The sequence below is a fragment of the Acanthochromis polyacanthus genome, chromosome 7 (assembly GCF_021347895.1).
Source record: "Acanthochromis polyacanthus isolate Apoly-LR-REF ecotype Palm Island chromosome 7, KAUST_Apoly_ChrSc, whole genome shotgun sequence".
Taxonomy (NCBI): Eukaryota; Metazoa; Chordata; class Actinopteri; family Pomacentridae; genus Acanthochromis; species Acanthochromis polyacanthus.
This window is the reverse complement of record NC_067119.1, coordinates 6,914,911-6,937,776: the sequence shown is the minus strand read 5'-3', so window position 1 is coordinate 6,937,776 and position 22,866 is coordinate 6,914,911. Positions and strand designations below refer to the sequence as shown.

Sequence of the window (22,866 nt, the reverse complement as noted above, 5' to 3'; positions counted from 1 at the left end):
TAAGCACTTTGTCAGTCTCCAGACGGGTGACGAATTAAAGGAAAACCTGAATGCTTGACCCCTACAGTGTGCAGATCCAGGGGCTTTGTTAGGCTGTAGGGGGGCATTTTGCTCGCTTGGTTTGGTTCCGCTTGTCTCCTTAGAGGAAATGGTCGCTTAAAATCAATGGAAAGTTGTCTTGAGCGATTAACTGTATTGAATCATGAAACATTTCTGTCCTGGTCGCGGTGGTCTGTTCCAAGAGGACAATGAGAGAAAAGGTTTTCGAAAAAATGATGTTCCGTTCCTCCAGTAGAGTTAGAGACTTGAAGAATCAATGCTGGGCTGTACACCTTAGAAAGACACTTTATGTTGGTTTTTTCTTTAATTTGTCACCTGCCTCTACATGTATCTACGCGTAGATGACCAGTCGGGCTAACAACCCACTGAGGTACATTAGGTTTGACATCTTTTCTTTCCACGTATCAGATGTGTGAGTGAAAGTGAAAGGTTTGAAGGCGACTCGGCTACAGACTGCTGTTTGATGTATAGCTGCACTTAGGATTTTCTTTAATAGGACACTACAGTGAAATCTTTGAAGCGAGACGTCACAGTGGGAATGGATGGTGCAATCAAAGGTTGCAGCATCTTTCCACTCTGGCTTTGAAGATACCACATTATTTTCTGTTGCAAAGAGGGACGTCCATGCTGGAGTATGTTCTTTAACAAGACAGGAATCCTCACTGGGTGATGTGTAACACAGACGTTTGGTGAATATGTTGATATTGATGCTATTGTCAAATAAAATCCCATTTGAGTGAGCAAGATTTCAATACAATTTTAAGGTCTTTGTGATTTAAGGAGATTTTCTCTCTTTTTTCTGTTCAATTTGCAAGCTTTTGAAGCATTCTTTTTAATGTTTTGGTGCTTTTTTGGGTTGTATATCCATCTATAGGTGTATTCATCCCATTTTCCTCAACGCAATATCTCTTTTACATCTGGAGAGACTTTATTCAAATTTTGCACAAATGTTGACTTGGATTTGAAGATGAACTGATGGCATTTTCTTGGTTATAAGTGTGGCCATTTTTGGCCCCAGCTCAAGAATGCATATGCTCATTTCAAACAAATATCTGTACTTATTAAGTGATTGCATTTTATATTAAAAAAAGGTAAGACTGGGCAGATAGGGACTTAAACTGCAGCTGCTTTACTGGGTGGCAGATGCACAGGACTGTGAAAATTCTAGTTTAATTATTTGCTATGAACATTAGACTTTAAGTCTGGATGACCAGATGGAGGGATCATAGCTGCCGTTGGAATTAAATCACCGATTAGTACTTCAAAGAACGTTTTCTTCACTAAAAGCCCGTCCATTTGCCTGCAATTCTCTGATTAAACTGTCATCAACCACAAAAACCAGTTCCAAAATCAGGCTTTTTGTGGGTCTCTGCAAGTGAAATCGTAATATTTTTACCAAATCTTCTATTTTGCAAATGGATTAGCGGCATGATTCATAATAAATCATGTGAATTTGCTGAGGTTTTGCTCTTCTGTGTTGTAATGACAAAGACAAAAACTTTTTATTTAAGAGAAATAATACTGCTAGTTCAAAATGTTGGCATTGTCTATCCAGTGGCTTAGTGCAGATATTTTCTCTGCAAATTAAAACTCCAGTTTCCAGCATATATGAATAGATTAATGGTTCACCATGAAAAAGTATTTCCAGAAGAAGAGGAAGTCTGAATTAGTACGTAAGTCCAAAAACCCAACATTCAAAAAGAACAAATCTCAACTCCCCCTGAGGTCAATTTAAAATGGAATAAATGGAAAAATTAGGTTGTCAAAATATCAGTATTCTCTGGACGGCTCTCTGACAACAAATTGGCTCAGGTGAAACACAAGATTCAGGGTGATTTAAAGGGTCTAGGCTTAGATTAAGGAGTCGCTGGTGTTATGTGTTAATCCTCTTCACTCCTAATGGAGCATAGGGCCTCAACAGTAGCTCTCCACTTCCCCCGGTCTCTGGCTTTCCTCTTGGCTTCCTCCCAAGACAGGCCGATGGTCTTCAGCTCATCGATGACGGATCGTCTCCATGGCGCTGAGTCGCTGGAGCATTGACTAAAACATGGGAAAGTCTTCTTTGAGCCACAGCAGACAGGGAAAAGACCCTCAGTGCTGTGTGGAGGTGCCAGTCAGTGGAAGTGCTGAGTTTAATGTGGGTCAGAAGGGTTAATTTATCTACAGATCTGTCCATGTCTACATATTGATACTAGATATTGATACGGATAGCGAACACTATGACAGATAACAGAACACGAAACGTAAGTTTATTAAAGGATTGTTTCGGTACGAGACCTTCATCAGGCAGACAGTTTGTTGCAAAGCCATCTTAAATAGGGAGTGGATCTGACTCCACCACCAATGAACAAACTCCACATATCCCTGGGAGGTATGAGACCAAAAGAAAAAAACAAAAAAAGATTATTTACACAATATAATATCTAGAGACATGAGAATCGGCCAGAATACTAAGCAAGACGACATTAATATTACCACAATAAATTTACACACAGTTTGGGTAAGCTGGGAAATAAAACCTTCAAAAGCAATCCGGGTCCAGACTTACAAGTGTTTTTTTTGAATATTAACATATTTTGGACAAGATTAATACTCAACTTTTAAGTCTGAACCCAGGTTGTTTTTGAAGGTTGCTTTAATAAGTTTATGTTTGAACCTGTTGGATGAGCTCTTCTCTCTCCTACTCACCTGCTTCTGGAAATAGATGTGCTGATTGTTCCCTTGAGAACATGAAACATAAAAATTTAGTTTTTGCAACTAAAAAAACAAAACACAATTTAACAATGTCAACAGGAGGCAGTGGAGGGTGTAAAAGGAAGCCCTATAAACAAAAGTATTGTTTTATATTAGGCTGCACAGTGGAGTAGTGGTTAGCACTTTCGCCTTGCAGCAAGAAGATCCCGGTTCAAATCCCGGGGCGGGCCTGGGATCTTTCTGCATGGAGTTTGCATGTTCTCCCTGTGCATGCATGGGTTTTCTCCGGGTACTCCGGCTTCCTCCCACAGTCCAAAAACATGCTGAGGTTAATTGATGACTCTAAATTGCCCGTAGGTGTGAATGTGAGTGTGATTGTTTGTCTGTATATGTAGCCCTGTGACAGACTGGTGACCTGTCCAGGGTGTCCCCGGCCTTCGCCTGAGTCAGCTGGGATAGACTCCAGCACTAGTGAGGATAAAGCGGTGTATAGAGAATGGATGGATGGATGATATATATTTTGGCACCACAGTGTGTTCACTCATGTTCACCGTCGTGCTTGGTGTCGGTATTGTTATGCCTGTTTTACCTCATGTAATGTTCATAGTTAGTTGAATTAGATAGTCTTGATGGAGTTCAAAAACCCAGAGTATGGCAGGTGTGTCGTTGGACTCTCTTTAAGCTGTTCATGTCGTGAAAGTAAAGAGAGGATGCTTTTACAAATAATACAACAAGGAGTCTTTATTTGTCAGGATAGTTTATTGTGACAATCTTGTACCAGAGGCTGCACAGTGGTTTAGTGGTTAGCACTGTTACCTTGCAGCTCGAAGATCCCTGGTTCATGTCCTGGCCTTACTGGATTTCTGATTAATTTGATGTTATCTTCTTTGAAAAAAACTGCTTTTCTTTCAAAAACAATCACGTTTCTAAGTGACTCCAAACTTTAGAACGGTAGTGTACATGTATAAAAACTAGCCTCTCATTATTATTTAGACTTTTTGAAAATGGGGACTGGATGTGATCACCAACAGAGTGTTTGGTCTCCAGGTCAGGTTGGTGAAAATCAGGCCAATGCGCAGAAACACCTCACCCCTGCTGCCAGCGGTCGCCCGTCCCCTGCACCTCCTCAGACCTCCGCTGTACCAGCTGGGCCGATACCGGGCGGTTCAGCAACCCCTCAGCCTCCTGGGCAGCAGGTGTCCCCCATGCTCCAGATGCAGCAGAAGCAGAACCGCATCACGCCCATCCAGAAGCCCCAGGGCCTGGACCCAGTGGGAATCCTGCAGGAGAGAGAGTACAGGTATTTATCACTTTGATTCTGACACAGTTCTTGTCTTTGCTGCTTCCAACATAGAGCTATCAAACCAGAATAACGTTCTTTAACATTACATTTTTTAAATTGTGTTTCTACAATTTGTCACTCGCATGTTTTCAGATTCAAGAACTTTGTTGTCACATACACAGCAGAAACACAGTGGTTACTCTGAGTAAGAAGATTCTTATTTTGCAAATTCCCTTCACACAACTGAAATGCCAAATAAAATAAAAGCAATAAAAAATCTGAAAAAAAAGATAAAAATTGTAAAAATAAATTTGTGCAATTGTTGGTATCTTGTGCAATTCTGTCATGTGTAAACAGGCAAGGGATGTGTGCAAAAGCAGGAGTTATGTGCAAAAATATTGCCATTTATATTTATTTTGAATTTTTTTTTCACCGATTTGTTACAAAATCATACTTTAATCACATTCGTTTTCGTCTTTTGAGAGCTTGTTAGCAAGAAGCATTCGACATTTTAAAGTTTTCTATTTCCCTCACTTTTTCCTGTTTTTTAAAAAAAAAACTTTTTGAGCTGCTGGGTTCTGTGAAATACTATTTTTTTTGACCACTATAAATTGAATTGGAACTTCTTCACCCTTTCTTAGAACTCCACAGCAAGTGAGAGTTTAAAGGTGATTTTCTGTGTTGAGATCCAGTAATCAAAGTCCTTCCAATAACTAAATGGAGAGACCTGCACGAACGGACCGGTGTGTATTTAACAGTGCACGTTATTCGCGCTGCACACGTTGCAAATGTAAGGAATTTTCTGGTGTTTGTGCATAAGGGAGAGTGACACGTGTTTACCCTTTTGCATACCTTGCTGGTGATTTAAATAGATTTATTTCACACCTGAGCAGTGTCGGAGGAAGTCTTACATTCCGTCAGATTGATGGCGTGACTTTTGCAGGAAATTGACTCATGCTTCTGACATGGAAGATTGACAAGACAATTCCAGATTGAGACGTGTTTGAAAAGGTTCAGCTGGTTTGTTGTGCCCGTGAAGTTAATCATACAAAAAACATCAAGCGTCGGAGCCCCTATGGCCTTTGGTGAAGGTGCTGTGCATAACCAATCACAGCTCACTGCTATCCCCTGTGATATCAACGGGCTGTATCATTTTCTCAACACAGACGTGACTGATAGAGACACGAGGAAAGCTCCACAGACCTTTATCTTCTGATCCTGCCCTCAGGCTTGTTTTTCTTTATTTGAATTCAGGGCCGTTGTTTTGATGATCCCGTCCTCATGTTCTCAGATCACCCCTGACAAGCTGTCTTGGTCTGGAAATGCGGTGAAACCAGAGAGAGCTAACCTCTGTCTGTCCAATTAGACCGTCTCAACATATAGTACCTTTGTGAATTTATTGGAAAAATAGTGGCATTAGTATTAATAAGCATCTGAGGCAGCTGGGAAGTTGTATAATCAAAACAGTTTCAGATGTTGTCCACTTTTATGCAGTTTCCCCTCAGGTTCGTGTGAGGTGAGATAAACTATATTGAAATACGACAATATATGTACAGTTTAATATGTATGGATTTTCTGCTTTCCTACATCAGTCCTGAGTGAAAGTAAATAAAGAGCTCACAGGGTCCCTGCAGCAGAGATATCAGAAGCTATGTTTAGATCAACTCATTCTCCTACAAATAATGTTTATATATTACTGATTTATTTGATAATTTTCATTGTTGTGACCAACATAATCAGTGTTTAGATTATTTTCAGTCATCAATTTTCTTTTTGGTTTCCTACATTTATCTACTCCTCCAAAGGTAAACTCAGTCAGAGGGTCAAAATCCAAAGTTTAATGCAGATTTCTACCATTAAGAGTTACAGAAGTGATGCAGTCTTAAAAGTGCACTTCTATCTAGGGATGACTTGATCCCATAAATTTGGGATTTTACACCAATACCTACCAACTTTTCATTATTCTAAATTTTAAAAAGGCAATCTAATGATTTAAAAAAAAAAATGTACTCTTTAATTTGGAAAATGTGCTGCACACACAATAACAGAGTGAACACTGGTGATGGTGGTGTATGAGAGCATCGCCCAGCTCACATTATGAGTTAAACCAATATGTGGAGCATCGCTACAATTCACAAAGCTGTAACGCTGACATTTCAGAATATGATTTTTGCCACCAATAATAATAATAACAATAGTAAACTTTGCCTCAATAGTATCTTTAAAAATCCAACTGGCAAGGTGCCTCACCAAAGTAAGCAACAATAAAACAATAAAACACCAAGAAGACATTATTAAATATTATACAAATGCCAGTCTGTACAGTCGGGTTTTATAAGCTCGAAAAGTCAGAGAGGAAAGAAAGAAGCTAAAAATGTAAAAGCAAAATATCTCTTGTAGCTTTTTTTCCCCCTTTCTGCATGTTGTAATTTCCAGTATCTCCAATACCCATATCTGGTAACTATGATGCTTCCCTCCTTCTCTCTTCAGTGTGTATTTTTATGTGAGTATTTTTTGTCATGTGTTTTAGTCCAGTGTGCTACAGTTTGACAGTGTCTCGGTCATGGTTTTCAGACTGCAGGCTCGGATTGCACATCGAATCCAGGAGCTGGAAAGTCTGCCGGGCTCGCTGCCTCCTGACCTGAGGACTAAAGCCACGGTGGAGCTCAAAGCGCTGCGTCTGCTCAACTTCCAGCGGCAGGTACAAAACAGCTGCCATGCTTCATGTTTAACGAATGTAAAGCCTTTACTACAAGGTCTGGGAAGAGGTTCACTCTTGTTATCACTGATCCAGGGTCAGAACAGATGCTGTATGAGTGCTGTACTTTAATATATGTAGTGCTGAATTCACACTGTAGATGTTAATTTTATCCCCAGGCTTTATTCTTTATGGACTACTTTAAGACAGGTTCAGAGAGGGAGGTAAAATTGGTTCTTTTGTCTTTGGAAGAAGAACATTTCCTCTGATTTATGTCTAGACAGTAGGATCTGACGGTTCTTGCAATCAGAAAATTTATTAGAAATGTTCAAAAAATACATTTATGTTGAAAATATAACAAATTGTTTTATTTGAGTCAAATTGCATTTTGGTTGAGACTTACCAGCATCGTAGAGCTTTATTATTTTTTCATTTACGGAAGTTCTTTCTGATAAAGTTCATCAGCATCTTCAAGATTCGACAAGATAAGATAAACCTTCATTAGTCCCACAGTGGGGTAGTTTGCATTTTACAGCAGCCAAGGGGAAAGTACAAACATTTAAGGAATATAAAGTATAAAAATAATAAAAAAAATTAAATATGCATAAGTAGTAGTTCTAGAAATAACAATATTGCACATAGCAGTATTATTGTGGAAATTCTTTCATAAATAGAAGTACTGAGAGACCGATTAATATGGCACAGATTTGTCTAAGTACAAAAATAATGATAGAACACATATTCCAGTATATGTTGAAAAATAGATATATTAAATGTACAAAATGTTCAGAATTCAAAGCTTTGAATGTGCTCAATAAGTTGTTTCTTACGTGATCATTTTAGGTTTAATAAAAACGTACAGGTGCCTTAGAAGCATTGGTTTATGTACTATATTGTTTAAATTTTGCTTACTGATCCAAACTTAATTAACATGTACGGTTTTGTCAGTATTAATATACTTGAAAGTGGCGTTTGATGTGTAACCTGCACGTATCTCCAGCTGAGGCAGGACGTCGTGGCTTGTATGAGGCGAGACACGACCCTGGAGACGGCCCTCAACTCGAAGGCTTACAGGCGCAGCAAACGGCAGACGCTGAGGGAGGCTCGTATGACGGAGAAGCTGGAGAAGCAGCAGAAGCTCGAGCAGGAAAAGAAACGCAGACAGAAACATCAGGTGATTCACGCTCAGGTCCAGATAATGATCCTCAGAGACGTGTTTTTAAAGCTTACCGACAGAATTGAACAGCGCTTTTTCACCATGTTGTCCTTGTTGTGAAAATTGCAGCGCCATGGAAACATTAGAAACAAGTATTGGTTTTATTTCTCGCACATCCAAAACAAATTAGAAAGCTGAGAACAAGGTGACATCATCTCAGAGTTCCTGCAAGTCAATCTAAAGCGGATGACAAACTGACAGAAATTGAAGCATGGGAACGCAGTGCATATTGATTTTTCTCTGCTCTGTGCCATGCTGTCAAAATCGTGCTGAAAGAAGTTTGTGTTTTTCAGGAATATCTCAACAGCATTCTTCAGCATGCCAAGGACTTCAAGGAGTACCACCGCTCAGTGTCCGGAAAAATCCAGAAACTCACCAGAGCCATCGCCACCTGGCACACCAACACAGAGCGGGAGCAGAAGAAGGAGACTGAGAGAATTGAGAAGGAGAGGATGAGGAGACTCATGGTAAGGAGCTGAAACCCAGAATATAACTCCATCCATTCATTATCTATACAGCGCTTAATCCTCATTAGGGTTGCGGTTGGGCTGGAGTCTATCCCAGCTGACACCTGGAGAGGTCACCAGTCTATCACAAACAATCACACTCACATTCACACCTACGGACAATTTAGAATAATCAATTAACCTCAGCATATTTTTGGACTGTGGGAGGAAGCCGGAGGCCTCGGAGAAAACCCACACATGCACAGGGAGAACATGCAAACTCCATGCAGAAAGATCCCAGAAAAGCCGGGATGCAAACTGGGATCTTCTAGCTGTAAAGTGAAAGTCACTGCAGCCCAGAATAAAACTCCTTTCTGAGAATTAAACATACAGCTGTCCACATAGATGCACACTTTTTAATGGCTCTGCTGGTTGAATCATTTGTTGTTTGGTCTATCTGACATCATCTGACATATTCCAAACAGCATTTTTTTTTGCCAGGCCTCTCCTAAAAGTTGCTTTACTTTTCACCCCACAATATTTCTCGTATTCACAGCAAGTTGGGACCAATTCAGGAGGTTCTTGTGTCTACAGTCATACACCGGGCTTGACTGACTTTAGTACATTTAGATTAAAAAATATGGACATGTAACATTAGACATAGATCAGCTATCAGTCTGCTGTCATCTATATGTCCATAGTTTGGCTCAGCAGATGTAGGATTTGATTATAAACCAGCCACTCACCACTTGTTCCAGGTGGCTTTCTCCTCCATTTCCACTATCTGTTTGTTTTCAAAATCCTCCTCACTAAAGGAAACAACAGACACCTCCAGGAAACAACCTGCTACCTGTTAGTTTGTTTGGATTATGAAGTAAAGCAGTCTTGTTAGTTTGTTTTTTTTTGGCAAAATATCCATTTTAACACATGCAAATATTCCACCAGATACAATTCCCTCATCAGTATTTTGAGTGAACACTGTAACTTTATCCTGGGCTTAGCTCTATTAAGACGATTGTGATTGGTTTAAAGAAACACAAACACGGCAGAGCTTTTTTATTTCCCCCATAGCTGAATGATAGGCCAGGCCATTCTATGCAGACCTGTGTTGAAGTGTGAGAATGGTCTGACTATGTGAGACTAAATTGGAGTTACTGTTTTCATTAGGCTGTAATTACACATCATTTCTTTACAGTAAGCAAATTATCAGCCTGTACAAATGGTATTTATGCTCTAGGAGGTTTGAAATATGATTTTACTTGAAGTAAATTTGTGACAGACAGTGTGCAGAACTTTTGTTTATGATCGGAGGCACTTATTGGAATTGTAGCACTTTGTATTACGTGTGATTAGTCAGTCATGGCTGTGAGTAATAAGTGGTGTGTGTCCAATAAATGATCAAATTTAGAAGCTTTATTATTTGCACCAATGGTAATCTGTTTGATACATTAGTACACCAGACTGCACTAATCACATAAAATGTAGCCTAACTGGCTTATTATCATTCTATTATTATCATTATCATTATCATTATTATCTAATATTATCATTCTATACCGGGCTTTGCAAAAGTTCTGTTACACTTGTTGAGACATTCACGAAAATGAACACAAAGATTTTTGGTGCAATAAGATAAAACTTCTGGGTGGCCACATTTCTGATTAATATTATCTTTAACACATATATTGAAATATTTGGAAAATAAAAAATTATCTTATTGCACCAAAAAATCTTTGTGTTCATTTTGCAAGTGTAACAGAACTTTTGCAAAGCCCGGTAAATAATAAGTAAAGATGCTCTAATCCTCTCCCACTTACAACTTTCTGTCCTTATCTCTCTTTCAGGCAGAAGATGAGGAAGGCTACCGAAAACTGATCGACCAAAAGAAAGACAAGCGTCTGGCCTACTTGCTGCAGCAGACGGACGAATACGTGGCCAACCTCACCACCCTGGTGTACGAACACAAAGCTGCTCAAGCCGCCAAGGAGAAGAAGAGGAGGAAGAAGAAAAAGAAGGTAGGAGGAGGAAGGTCAAGTGGTGATTATTCGTCGGATGTTCCTTTGTTCTGGCCGAGAACTGATTTGTATTCAGCTGGTTTCTGACAAAATTTTCTCCACTTCATTGTGCTGTATTGACATCCAGTGTTTATCAAACAGTGTGTTAGTCTGTCAGTATTCTGTGGCATCTCTGCCTTGCTCTGTGTGGCACAAATCATTTTCAGACAAAAGTTATAATAAGCAGTGGTGCTTGGAGGCAACGTCTTAAAAGTCAGTTCAACCATTTAACCGTCACCCTTCATTATTCAGTTTATATGAAGCTGCTCTCAGAATGACACTGTGGACACATGGCAGAACTGTGATTCAAAGTGTTGAGAGTCTCAGCTCTGTGACATGATGAACTAAGTCAACATGCTTCAGTGCACGACGTCCTGTGTCAGAGAGGGCGAACAAATCAGCTGTAGAATCTCTGACATTCATGACACTGATGTTAGCACTTTGACGAGGCTTTTTCTGTGATCGTATGTTGCACCACTTCAGCTGAGCATGTGTGACATTGATTCTGGGAAATACTCCCAGTAACAACATGATAGGCCAGAGTAGCTTAGATGACTGTTGATTATCCCGGTGAGAGCTTTTCCTGCAAACCTTTGCGCAAAGTACAAGTGACCTTTCCCTTCAACAGAGGAATGGTCCCACTAAAAGCAGTGAAAACCGCCATTTCTGAGTTATTGCTAAATGCTGGTGTTATCCATGTTTTCAGTTTACGCTGTTGTGATGTGAAATACTAACATTTGTAAAGAAATGCCGTCTGAGTGCTTCAGTGTGTTTGTTTTGTGTCTAGAAGGTGGATGGTGATGGTGAAGGCACCAGCGCTATTGGACCAGATGGAGAGGTGAGACGCAATGCTGACCTGTACGTTCTTATGTTTTCTTTTTTGTTGTAGTGCTTTGATCATTTAGTGATTACCTGTTGTATAGCCATCTAAGACGTCACTTTGAAATTGCTCTATTCATGTTTCCATAATAACGTATCAATAGCTGCATTTCTGGAATAGATACATGACCGTTCAAAAGTTTGGGGTCACTTAGAAGTATCCTCATTTTTGAAAGATCAGAAATCCAGTCTAGACATTGTTAATGTGGTAAATGACTATTCTAGCTGCAAACAGCTGATTTTTAATGGAATATCTCCATAGAGGTACAGAGGAACATTTCCAGCAACCATCACTCCTGTGTTCTAATGCTACATCGTGTTAGCTAATGGTGTTAAAAGGCTCATTGATGATTAGAAAACCCTTGTGCAGTTATGATAGCACATGAATAAAAGTGTGAGTTTTCATGGAGAACATGAAAAAAAACATTGACAGAGCAAAAATGAAAAGGTTGTTCAAACGGATGAACCTGTATTGAGTAATCACATGAATCTGCAGCTCCATAACAATGCTTTATGGATCCATAAAGATGCTTTATGGAGCTTTATAAGGACTTTTAGCACATAGTTGAGCTTTTTTTTCCCCCAGATGAAAATCCACTGATCACTAGCTGCTCCACACCGAACGGCAGAACGAGTTGGAGGCTGAAGATTTGGTTGAGACCAAAAACAGAGCTTTAAAAATCGTTACTATGGGACTCTCATTCAACAGGTGGCTGGAAACATGACTCGAAAAGATAAATGCGTAAATAAGCAGCTGCCCTGAGCTCATCCACTGCCATTTGAAAAGGTGTTTTTAGTTTCACATTTCGACCTGACTTCCAAGTGGATCTCAAGCTGTTTGCCGACATTCAACTGTCAAGCAAAACTCACAGCGATGATTTACTGGTATCTGAATTACCGCTGCTGTGAAATCAAACCTGTGCTTCACCTCAGCCCTCAGAATGCACTCTGGGATAAATAATAAAAAAAAGAATGTTTGAACAACAGATCAAACAACCAGTAATTACGCTCTCAGAGGTAGACTGCTCCCTGGGCGACAGTACAACAGAAGCCAATCAAACGTCTTCTAAATATTGCAACACAAACCAAACAGACATCTGCACTGTTTGTTTTCATTCACAGCTTCCCATCTGCACTGTTTGTTTTCATTCACAGCTTCCCATCTGCACTGTTTGTTTGCATTCACAGCTTTCCATCTGCACTGTTTGCATTCCCAGCTTTCCACACCTTTTAATTGCGTCGACCGCCCCTGTCTCCCGTCAGAAAGACGCTTGTTAAGGCCTTTAATGGCCAGCTTTGGAAGAAACACTCACTAATGTTCTAGTGGTTGTTTGTCGAGGGGCTTTTGGGAAGCCAGAAAAGTTTGGATCTGGAATTTATTACCCGTGTTGTTGTTTTCTAGCATCATTGGAATGAGTAAAGTGATGCAAGAATGAAACTTTAGTTGAGTTCCATCAGTTTCTTCTTTTTTATCGTCTTCACCTGGAGTTACACAAATAATCAAAAATTTATCATAATATGAGTGTTTTCAGGTTCAAGATGTTATCAGTGCATCCTAATACCTGAATTAGTTTTATGACAACAGCAAAAAATAATATGTACTATTTAAGTACTTTGGAGCATGTGTGTTTTTAGAATTGTCGAGTGATTTGTTCTTGAATTTCCCTCGGGATTAATAAATTATCTATATATCCATCCATCTTGTTTGTCTGAACTGAATCGTCATGGTTTCAGCTGTATTCATTCATGTTTTGTTGACCTGCAGCCCATGGATGAGAGCAGCCAAATGAGCGAGCTGCCGGTCAAAGTGATCCAGACGGAGACGGGGAAAGTTCTGCAGGGAACCGATGCCCCCAAATCCAGCCAGCTGGAGGCCTGGCTCGAGATGAACCCTGGGTGAGGAGGCACATAATTTAATAGTGTTGTTGTTGGCCTCTCTGAAATGAGAGTGACATTTTTATTTGTGTTTAGGAAAGCATAATGAGTCTCCAGGGATTCTGCTGGTGGCTCCTGACTCTTAAATTACCCACCGCATTTACTAAGGCTGGGAAGGAAATGATTTTCCTTGAAAGACCAGCATTAAGCTTATTATGCTGAATTAAGCCAGTAACTGACCAGCCGTTTTTCAGATACGAATCTCACTCACGGCAGAAGTGTAGCAAAAGTCACGTGAAAATAAAACGGCCAATTGTGAAGCCAAACGACTCGTAGATGGAGATTTGTCTGTATTTTCTGCTGATGTGTAGTGGGATACGTACATTTTTCAACTACGAATGTCTTTGCACGCATTGACAACTCCTTTTATGCATGCACAACTCTTTGTACGCGTGGACAAATCTTATTACATGTACAAATTTTAATACAGATTGGCAGTTTTTTACACATTTGAAAACCTATTTACAGACGGACAAATTTTCAGATGACTTTTGAAGATTCCGGTTCGCGTTGACAAATCTCAGTTCACACAGACAAATTCTTTTACACATCGACAAATCTCACTTCGGACACATGGATTGAAATACAGACGGACAACTCTCGATTCACATTGACACATAGTTTTGCTACAATAATACCCCCATATATAGGACACTGTGAAGAGTTTGCTGAGGCTCCGTTATGCGTTAAACTGTATTTCACACCTCAAATATACGTTCCAGGAATGTTTTGCAGTTTGTAAATGGAACGTGTGCATGTTCAGTGCAGTTATAAGTCACATTTACATTCAATTAACATAAATCACTTCAGGATGCTTCACATACTACTGTGAAGATATAACTTTGCTATATAAGAGAGAAAACCGACAGATCTGATGTTGGCCCATTGAAGAAAAACTGCCATTTTAATGACAAGAAACTTTCACCAAATTCAGCTCAAGGAGGGTAGCCATCTGCCTCGACCAGTTGAAGTTAGCATAAAGGGACGATAATGTCTTTTAAATGTCAGTAATGCTAAAATAACAGAAGATCCTTACACATAGTAGGAGGCTGAAAGAGGTGAAAAACTTCAAAGAGCTAACATGACACCTGCACTACTATTTCTTCTCCAGAGTGAAGCCTTCATGCAGTTCTGACTGACTGTCTCTGCTTCATGACATCAAAATATCTTGTTTCCTGATGCTAAATGAAACTAGGGAAAGAGAAAAAAAGAAAGAAATGCTGGTCATAAAGCAGGTTTTGGTCTCACAGTTGCGTGGAAAAAAATAGCCTATTTGTGAAGATGTAGCATGATTTAGAAAAAATGAAAACCTTTTTGATATTACAAGGAATTTCTGTTAAATTCTCCTCACTTTTTTCAAATAAATTAGTGTCAGAGTAAATATCTCAACCTTTTTTTTTTAAAATCTAAACCCTTGGCTATATTGTGATTGAGGCCTCATTTATATGTATTTAGCCAATCAAAGACACATATAAATGCAAGATGTAGGCGACAACAAAATATTAAGTAAAGGAAGAAAAGCATTAGGAATGAATTGAGCAATTAGAATGGAAGACAAAGTTAATCAACTAAAACAAAGTCAGCTAAAAGTAAAATCATGAAGAAGTTAAACTCAAACTTTAGATTGTTCTGCAGGTTTTTCCAGGTTGCAGGTGCTCAGTTAGTAAAACTGCAGTGTAATCTTTAAGAAAAGCTCTTCAGTGAACACCTTTGCACTTGACAGACTGCCAAAAACAAAAACAAATGAATAAATAAAATGAATCGCTGTTACCTCCTGCACTTCCTGTAGACACCAAGGTCCTATTTCACACTTGAACTTGTTTTATGGCTCTAATCCAGGTTTTTTTCTCCTCACTAAAACCTTGCTTGTGTTGTGTCCACTCTCAGATGTACGTTGCTTTGGATAAAACCATCTGATAAATAAATTGTAGAATTGTAATCTGAGTGTATTCGGTAAGAGCCAACATTAAAAGACAGCAGCGAATTGATGTAAAGAATCTACTATGGCCTTTGAAATAAATGAAACTCGGTGTCTCACGCCTCAGTGTGAAGAACAACCCGACCTCAGCATACAGCTCACAGTGATGAGCATTATTAATGATTGAGTTTAGGAGCAACAGCTGATGCTTGCATGTGTGAAATGTCACCGTAATCCTCCACTGATAGAAAATTTGCCTCAACAAGCAGAACGTCTCCCGTATATTTTAGCACTCACTCGTCCTTGCAGCGCTTATCTTAACACATGTCCCGCTTTATTAATCGCTGTGTTCAGCGTGTTGGCTGCACTCATTTCCCTGCAGATAATACCTGGAGCTTGGATTTAGCTTCACCCCCTGAGTGGAGCTTAAATTTAGATTCACCCAAAGAGAGGGACGTACAGTGGAAAGCCAAGCAGAAACTGTGACAAGGACAGCACTTCCACTAACCCTCTGAAACCGAGGCAATGGAATTCTGTTTAAAAAAATGACAAAAAAGTACATGATTGGCAATGCCAGAAACTGTAATTGAATTTCCAGCAGTCTTTTTTTGTGAGAGGTGGATGTGAAATGGTGCAGAAGCACATGCAGCTGACTGACTGAACTACATTTCCAACAGTGTTTTTGTAACCAAACTCAACAAACCAGTTGAAGAGGCCACCTTGAACTCACACATACTGTGATGACTTGTTGTCATTATGTTCTGACTTTTTGTACGCAAGCCGAATAATTGATGAACTGTAAAATAACCAAGACTAAGATGTCCGTTTCTTCTTCAAATTGGAATATTTCATCACTTTCTCTGCATGTTTTGTTTAAATAATTGTCAAAAAATACAGTGTTTGCTCAGACCAGATTTTGAAAAAATAAATAAAAATTAAAAAAATCTTTGCTCACTCTGCAGCAGTGAATTCATTAGTGACTCAGCTGCGACCAACAATCACATGACAAAAATCCATGGACTTTTCAGCTGAACTGCTGGCAGTGTTTACACAGAGCAGAGCGCAAACAAGTATGGAGGCTAGTTAAAATGTTACTAGCGACATAGCGATAGTATAGAGCTAGAATTTTTTAAATAGTCTTTATAATGTGGGCATTTGGAAAAATGTTGCACATGCTGATTCCAGGTTTTTAAAAACAGTTGTAACAGCAGTAATGGATTGGTTTTACATTAATCTTTTCTTAGTTTTTTCCTTTTTTGATTTATGACATTATGCTTTTGTTATATTCTGTAAAGAATGTTTTTCAGTTCTCTCTACATCCAGCCTTGGTTGTGCTGTTTCCATAGAGGTGCAGGGCTGCTTGTTCTGCTCATACTAGGCTCAGACTACGATTATTACTGTGTGATTTGCTGTACATGTAATCTGTTTTTGTTGTTCATCTTGTTTGTGTGCCACCTCTGGGCCAGGTTATTTCAAATGAAAATCAGTTCTCAGCTATCTTATCTTGTTAAATAAAGACTGTAGGAGTTTGAAAATCCTAACAGATTTTAAAATCAGGTTGCATCACGGTCATAAAAAGAAACTTGACAGATATTCTTCCCTCTAGTGTTAGACATACGCACACTACAAGATCTGACAGTCATGGCCAAATCGCACACTGCAGGATGTTATTAAGTTTATCAATCCAGAGGGAACAATCAGAGAGCAGTACATCACCTTATGTGATCTTATTGGAAGGCAGATCTAAACAAAAGTGACATTGTGGTGCAACAACTTGCCATTTTGATATTATCTCCTAAATATCATGCGGCCCTGATGAGTCTGCCAGCAGTTTGGGAAGTTTAAGACTGAATCTGTAAATTTCTGATTGATTCAAAGATTCCAGCTCAGATTTCTGTTCTGGCTGAAATAAAGTCTAATATTCCTGTAGTATGAACCTGACTTAAGGGACCAGCCGCCCTCCCTGTTAATGTAATAAACTCCTTCCTGTTTGTAGTGGAGGCTGCTGCTTGTTGAGAGATAAATGCAGGCGGTTGTTTCTGTGTGACAGACGGATGAAGTGCTCTGACTGTTCTCGCTTTCCTTCCTTTATAAACAGCTATGAAGTCGCCCCGCGGTCTGACAGCGAGGAGAGTGGCTCAGAGTTTGAAGAGGAGGTCAGTGGCTCTCTCATTAATAACCTTCACAGTGAATGATTCAAAGCATCCACATGCTATTAAATGGGATTAAAATAAGTACACGCATCAGAAACCACCAGGGGGCTGTAGCTGTGTGCACTGCTCACCGTTTTATCCCCGGCAGAGCTGCGCTTTCTGGTGCCTCTGTGCTGCTGTTATTAAGTGTGCTGTCAGTCACCGCTTATCAACTTTGGCTTCTTAGGAGGAAGACGAGGTGGCGAAGACCGAAACAGAGGAGACCAAGATAATCGATCCCAATGGCAATAAAGTGACTGTCAAGGCCGCCAAGCACATCATCGAGTATTGTATTACCTCCTATTATCTCACATTTACTAGGTGGTAATTGTGTCAGAAGGAAAAAACTAATTTAGCTCAGACGTGCTGGAAATTTGTTTGTTTTTTCAACAAGGGGAATCATAAACATTAAAAGTTAAAAAAAAAAAACTTGACTCCTGGTTTTCCCAGGAGCAGCAGCCTCACAAGTAAACAAATAAACAAAGCTGTGATAGTGTTGGTGTTGCATATAAAGTTCTGAAAGGCTGTCATGAAGCTGAACTCTTGGCTCCATTAAAAACAGTTTTAAAGAGTTCAGCTGGAGTCGTGACGGTTTCTCTCCAAACTTTAAACGCCCTCAGATCGGCCAAGCAGGATGTGGACGACGAGTACAGCGTTGCCACCGACCAGACCAGCTCCCACTCTTACTACGGTGTGGCCCACGCTGTCATCGAGAAGGTGGAGAAGCAGTCGTCACTGCTGATCAACGGCATGCTGAAGCAGTACCAGGTACTCACACATTCACGGCACAGCCTTCACTTTTATTTTTGAAACACTTCCTGTTCTTTATGTCACTCAAATCATCTTAAATTATTCGTTTTTTCCTCCCCACTTTGTTTTAATTTGAATAGTCAATGTTTCTACAAACCAACCTGTCACATTTCTAATTATTTTTTCTAAGTGTTTTTTTTTAATGTGTCTTAGATTTTTTTTCAAAGAAACTGATGAAAGCAAAATAACAATTTGAAGTCTTTTTCCCACATCTTGAGTGATGAATTCTCCCCCAATTAACCAGTCAACATGTCAGCATTCTCACAAAGACATCAGAGGTGACGGTAAAGGATTGTTTGTGACCAAAACAACTGTGGATTTTGAAAGTACACTCAAAGTAAAGCGTTGGCGGTTGTGGAAAATATATTTAATTTTTGACTAGAGAGATTTTTGTTCTAAGATGCCAGGTTTTTTTTTGTTTTGTTTATTTGGATTGATTTCAGCTGTGAGTGCTGCAACCAGAAACTGTGGCTTGAGCCAGCCGGGCTTTGAAGCTGTTGTTGGACCACTTGTCCTGGTTCTGGCTGCACAGTGTGGCCCAGTACTGCCCCTGCTAGACGAGGTTAATTAGTTTTAAATGTCCTCATGAGGTTAAACTTTTCTTTGCTCGAGATTTGAACTTACTTAATTTGTAGACTTTCTACAAGTATTTTTTGGGGGATGGATCATCTACGTTCCTTGTTAAAGACTAATTTTATTACTTATATTATTGTTTATTAATGCCGTTCCTTGGCGGAGTTATGTGATGATTGGCATTGGTTTGTCTGTCTGTCTGTCTTTCTGTTGGTAACATTACTCGAAAACAGACCAATGGATTTGGATAAAATTTTCAGGGAAGGTCAGAAATGACACAAGGACCAACTGATTAGATTTTGGCAGTGATGCAGCTTATAGTCTGGATCCATGGATTTGTTTAAGATTTCTTTATCATTGTGAAATAGCGGCATGGCGTCACTGTAACCATGACAACAAGTGAACACTACATCAGCTGTCTGCTGACGATCACATGATTGTGGTTCTACTACAAATCCACCACTGTGGACTTATCAGGACTTATCAATTAGAAACGATACAAGGAACAATTGATTAAGTTGTGGGGGTGTTTCTGAGTCCCATCAATTTCCGCTACATATTTAGATCACGCAATTCGGTATCCGTACATAATGTACACATGCATAACAAACGCCTGTGATCGGCGCAGGTTTGTAGGTTCATGTAGACTACCAGTCAAAAGGTTGGACACACCTTTTTGTTTAATGGTTCATGACTATTTAAATTGTAGATTCTCAGTGAAGGCATCAAAACGATGAATGAACACATGGAATTATGTAGTAAAGAAAAAAAAAGTGTGGAAGACGTAAAAACATGTTTTAAATTTTAGATTCTTCAAAATAGCCACCCTTTGCTTTGATTACTGCTTTACACACTCTTAGCATTCTCTCGAATGATCAGGAAAATAAAGAAAAACAGTTAAATGAGAAGATGTCCAAACTTTTAACTGGTGGTGTTTATTAAATGACCACATTCTGTGGTGCTGTGATTTTAGATCATCAATACCTAATGCATATAGGCAGTATTGGTAAAAAAGCAAATGCTGCATTTCTGACAAACCCATATGAGGGAATGAACAGCCTTGGTGGAGTACTGCGCGCTCTGAGTGCTTTTTTAGTTTATATATAGATTACATATTTATTAGTTGACTGTCTGTTAATTAATTTGACCACAAGTATCAGCAGATTATAAACACATGGAGCTGAGATGATTTGCCTCTTAATTAATTAGTTGGCAGACAAAAGTAATTGACATTTTGAATGTTAATTATGAAATAAAACACTTTTTAAGGATAATAACTCCCTTCAGTCCATTACAGACAATTAAAACTGATTCTGTTGGAAAAACAGATTAATGTGTTTAAAAGCTCATCAGGTGCATAAACGTTGCACAGCGGTTTACAGTTGTTGGACTCTCAAACAGGGTTTTACAGCTCTGGAAACTGATCTCAACAGCAGCTGTTTAATCTTTGCTTAGCTCAGATAAACAGTGGCAATATGGAGTTCAAATTAATGTGTTTCTTCGTGTTGAGCCAAAAGTGGCCAAAATCCAATGAGCTACTTTTCCTGAAACATTGTGACTTTAGGCAAGTTTATTTGAGTAGCTCAATTCATACACAAAGCAAAGCAAAGCAATGCGAAGAAGTACATTCAGCAAGGAACTTTAAAAATTTATTTTAGAAAATATTTAAAGGTAGGCAGTAGGATAATATATTAAAATCATAGAAATAAGTCAAAATTACGCAATAAAAGTGCATTAAAAATCAAGAAAATAGATTGAGCATCGAAGAGATAACTGTTAAGATAGTTTTGTGTAACAAGTTGCGTTTACATTTCCCTCCACGTCAAAGCACTACAAGCATGATGATGGAGAAATCTGATTTATGAAAGGTCAATGAAATTATTATCTGTCTGCATCAGTCCTACCTCTACATGATCTGTATGAATATGTGTGTCTAATCAGCTCAGAGGATGAATCCTGTCCATTACAGAACAAAGTCATCAGTGTTTGACAAATATTTACACAACAGCTGCATCGATTGAACAAACGGCTCATTAAGTATAATAAAAGCGCTGCACTTTCCAAAATACACTATGCTAATGTTTGTCGGCTTAATAAATGAACCAATTAATGATTTATCCCTGTTAAATTGCACTTTTCTCACCAGAGCTATCTCTAAAACACACACAAAAACAGACAATGTTGTAAAAGACACAGGACTGTGTTATATGAAGATAGCCTCATGCTGTCGTTTTACAGTCCAAAATGTCCTGGAATGCTTTTGTATTTCTCTTTGCTTTTAGCCATTTATGCAGATTAATGCCAGATGCCGCAAATCGTGATTTCATATGCAATATGATAAGGTCAGCCTGTCACTGAATAGTTTTCTTCTTATTGTAATTTCAATGGAGAAGAAAAATGCAGCCCTGGAGGAAGCAGTAAACAGACAATGAAAGAAAATACAAAGAAAATATATTGTCTTGTGATTGTTAATTGTAAAAATTTTGAGATTATTAAGAAGTAGGTGTAAATTTACATATTAATAGCTATTTACAGAGTTTGTGGACTCTCATAAACGACAGTTGAATAGGCAAACTAAAGTATACAATAATTAGGAGTGGCATGGAGTGTATTTAATGGAATAATGGCAGTAGAAGGCTCAAGACGCCTCAAATTTTAAGATTTTACAGCCAAATTAGTCTTTGGGGTTGCATGTTTATTGGCCATCCTTGTGGAATTTATCTGTTTTCAGGTTTGGGACAGAACAAACTTTTTTTATTTTTTAGCTTTCTGTAGACAAACTCTTTAATCAGGTAATCTAGAGAATAAGCAGCAAGTTTTCTGATGACGAAAATAACAGCTACAGCCCCACAAACCTATTTCTGTTCTTCCGTAGCAGTGAGCAGACTCAGATAGTAATAGCTGCTGTTGTGATTTCTGGATGTGTTTGTGTATTTTTTTTAAAATTCTAAATAGCAAACCCTCTCTGCTCTTGTCTAATCTCATCATTCTGAATATTTCTGTTCCTGCAGGAAGGAACAGTAATATGCAGAAACCTTGAATTAATGCCTGAGTTTGGAAGTTATGCTCAGTCATTTTAGTGACGCTTAAAGATGTGTCTGCTCATGATAACACAATCGATCTCGCTTCCAGTGTGACGCTCCAGGCTCGGATAGTATATAACCAGAGATAGAGAACTTTTTTTGTTTACTCCTAGACGTGTTGCAGTCGTAGCATTCCTGTGATTTATTGTCTGCCAGCTTTTAAATGAGATATGGTGGCAGCTCCTGTGGGAAATTGGAGAGATTTCAGCGGCGCAATAATTGAATCAATTGTCTGCAGCTCCACCATCAATCTGTGTAACAAGCCTGAATTTTTATTTATTTATTTTTATAAAAGCTTCACATTTATTTGGGACGATTTTGAGTTATTTCAGCCACAGCCGGTCCTTTTCTCTGCAACTAGCTCCACTGATAGGCGTGTAGTTACGTCACATGCAGTTGGTAATTGGTCCCCTTCTCTGCTGCCGGTTGGCCTCCTGCCCTTTCCTGCTTCCTCCCGCCGCCGTTTGCTGATTGTTTTCCGCAGGCGAGTCGCACAGTTGTTCTTTTTTCTGCTGCAAACTGGCACCAGTTGGGATATGAAATGCCACAGCGGCAAAGCTCAAAATGAAAAACGTCAAATTAACTTCTTCACACGTCTAAAGGTTTGTGCGTTTACAGGTAGAGAGGCAGAAGAAGAGGAAGCACTTTTTACTTATGTTTTGGCTGTTTTGTTTTTTTCCTTTCAGATTGTCACAGCTCGAAATGAAGAGCGCTTTAACCAGAAAGGCCAGCACAAATTACATGCTTGTGTTGGTTGCTTATTATGCCTTTGAGTCATCTGGAGAGTTTTTCTTTTTCTTTTTGCTATTCAGCTTGTCATACCTGCACTTGAAAAACTTTAGCCACTTGGAATGTTTTATCCTTGATGTGTAATTCCACAAGTAGCATTAGGGTTGGGTTGCGATAATTGCTCCGGCCGGTCGGGTACATCTTCCAGAAACTGCATGTTTGGAAAGTGGAAGAGAACTGGGAAAAGGAGAATTGCGAATTCCAGCAAAAATGGCAAGAAAACGTGGAATTCAGAGA

General features: G+C 39.1%; 1 protein-coding gene across 1 annotated transcript in view; it reads left to right on the top strand.

Moving 5' to 3' along the window:
- The window catches only part of smarca2 (SWI/SNF related, matrix associated, actin dependent regulator of chromatin, subfamily a, member 2), a 73,561-nt gene that overhangs the window by 5,003 nt on the left and 45,692 nt on the right, over positions 1-22,866 (top strand). The window contains exons 6-15 of the mRNA XM_022195043.2: positions 3,802-4,054; positions 6,611-6,737; positions 7,735-7,908; positions 8,244-8,417; positions 10,241-10,411; positions 11,238-11,288; positions 13,095-13,225; positions 17,281-17,338; positions 17,562-17,659; positions 17,995-18,142. Of these exons, the coding sequence (XP_022050735.2) occupies positions 3,802-4,054; positions 6,611-6,737; positions 7,735-7,908; positions 8,244-8,417; positions 10,241-10,411; positions 11,238-11,288; positions 13,095-13,225; positions 17,281-17,338; positions 17,562-17,659; positions 17,995-18,142 (1,385 nt within the window). The remainder of the gene's footprint in view (positions 1-3,801; positions 4,055-6,610; positions 6,738-7,734; positions 7,909-8,243; positions 8,418-10,240; positions 10,412-11,237; positions 11,289-13,094; positions 13,226-17,280; positions 17,339-17,561; positions 17,660-17,994; positions 18,143-22,866) is intronic.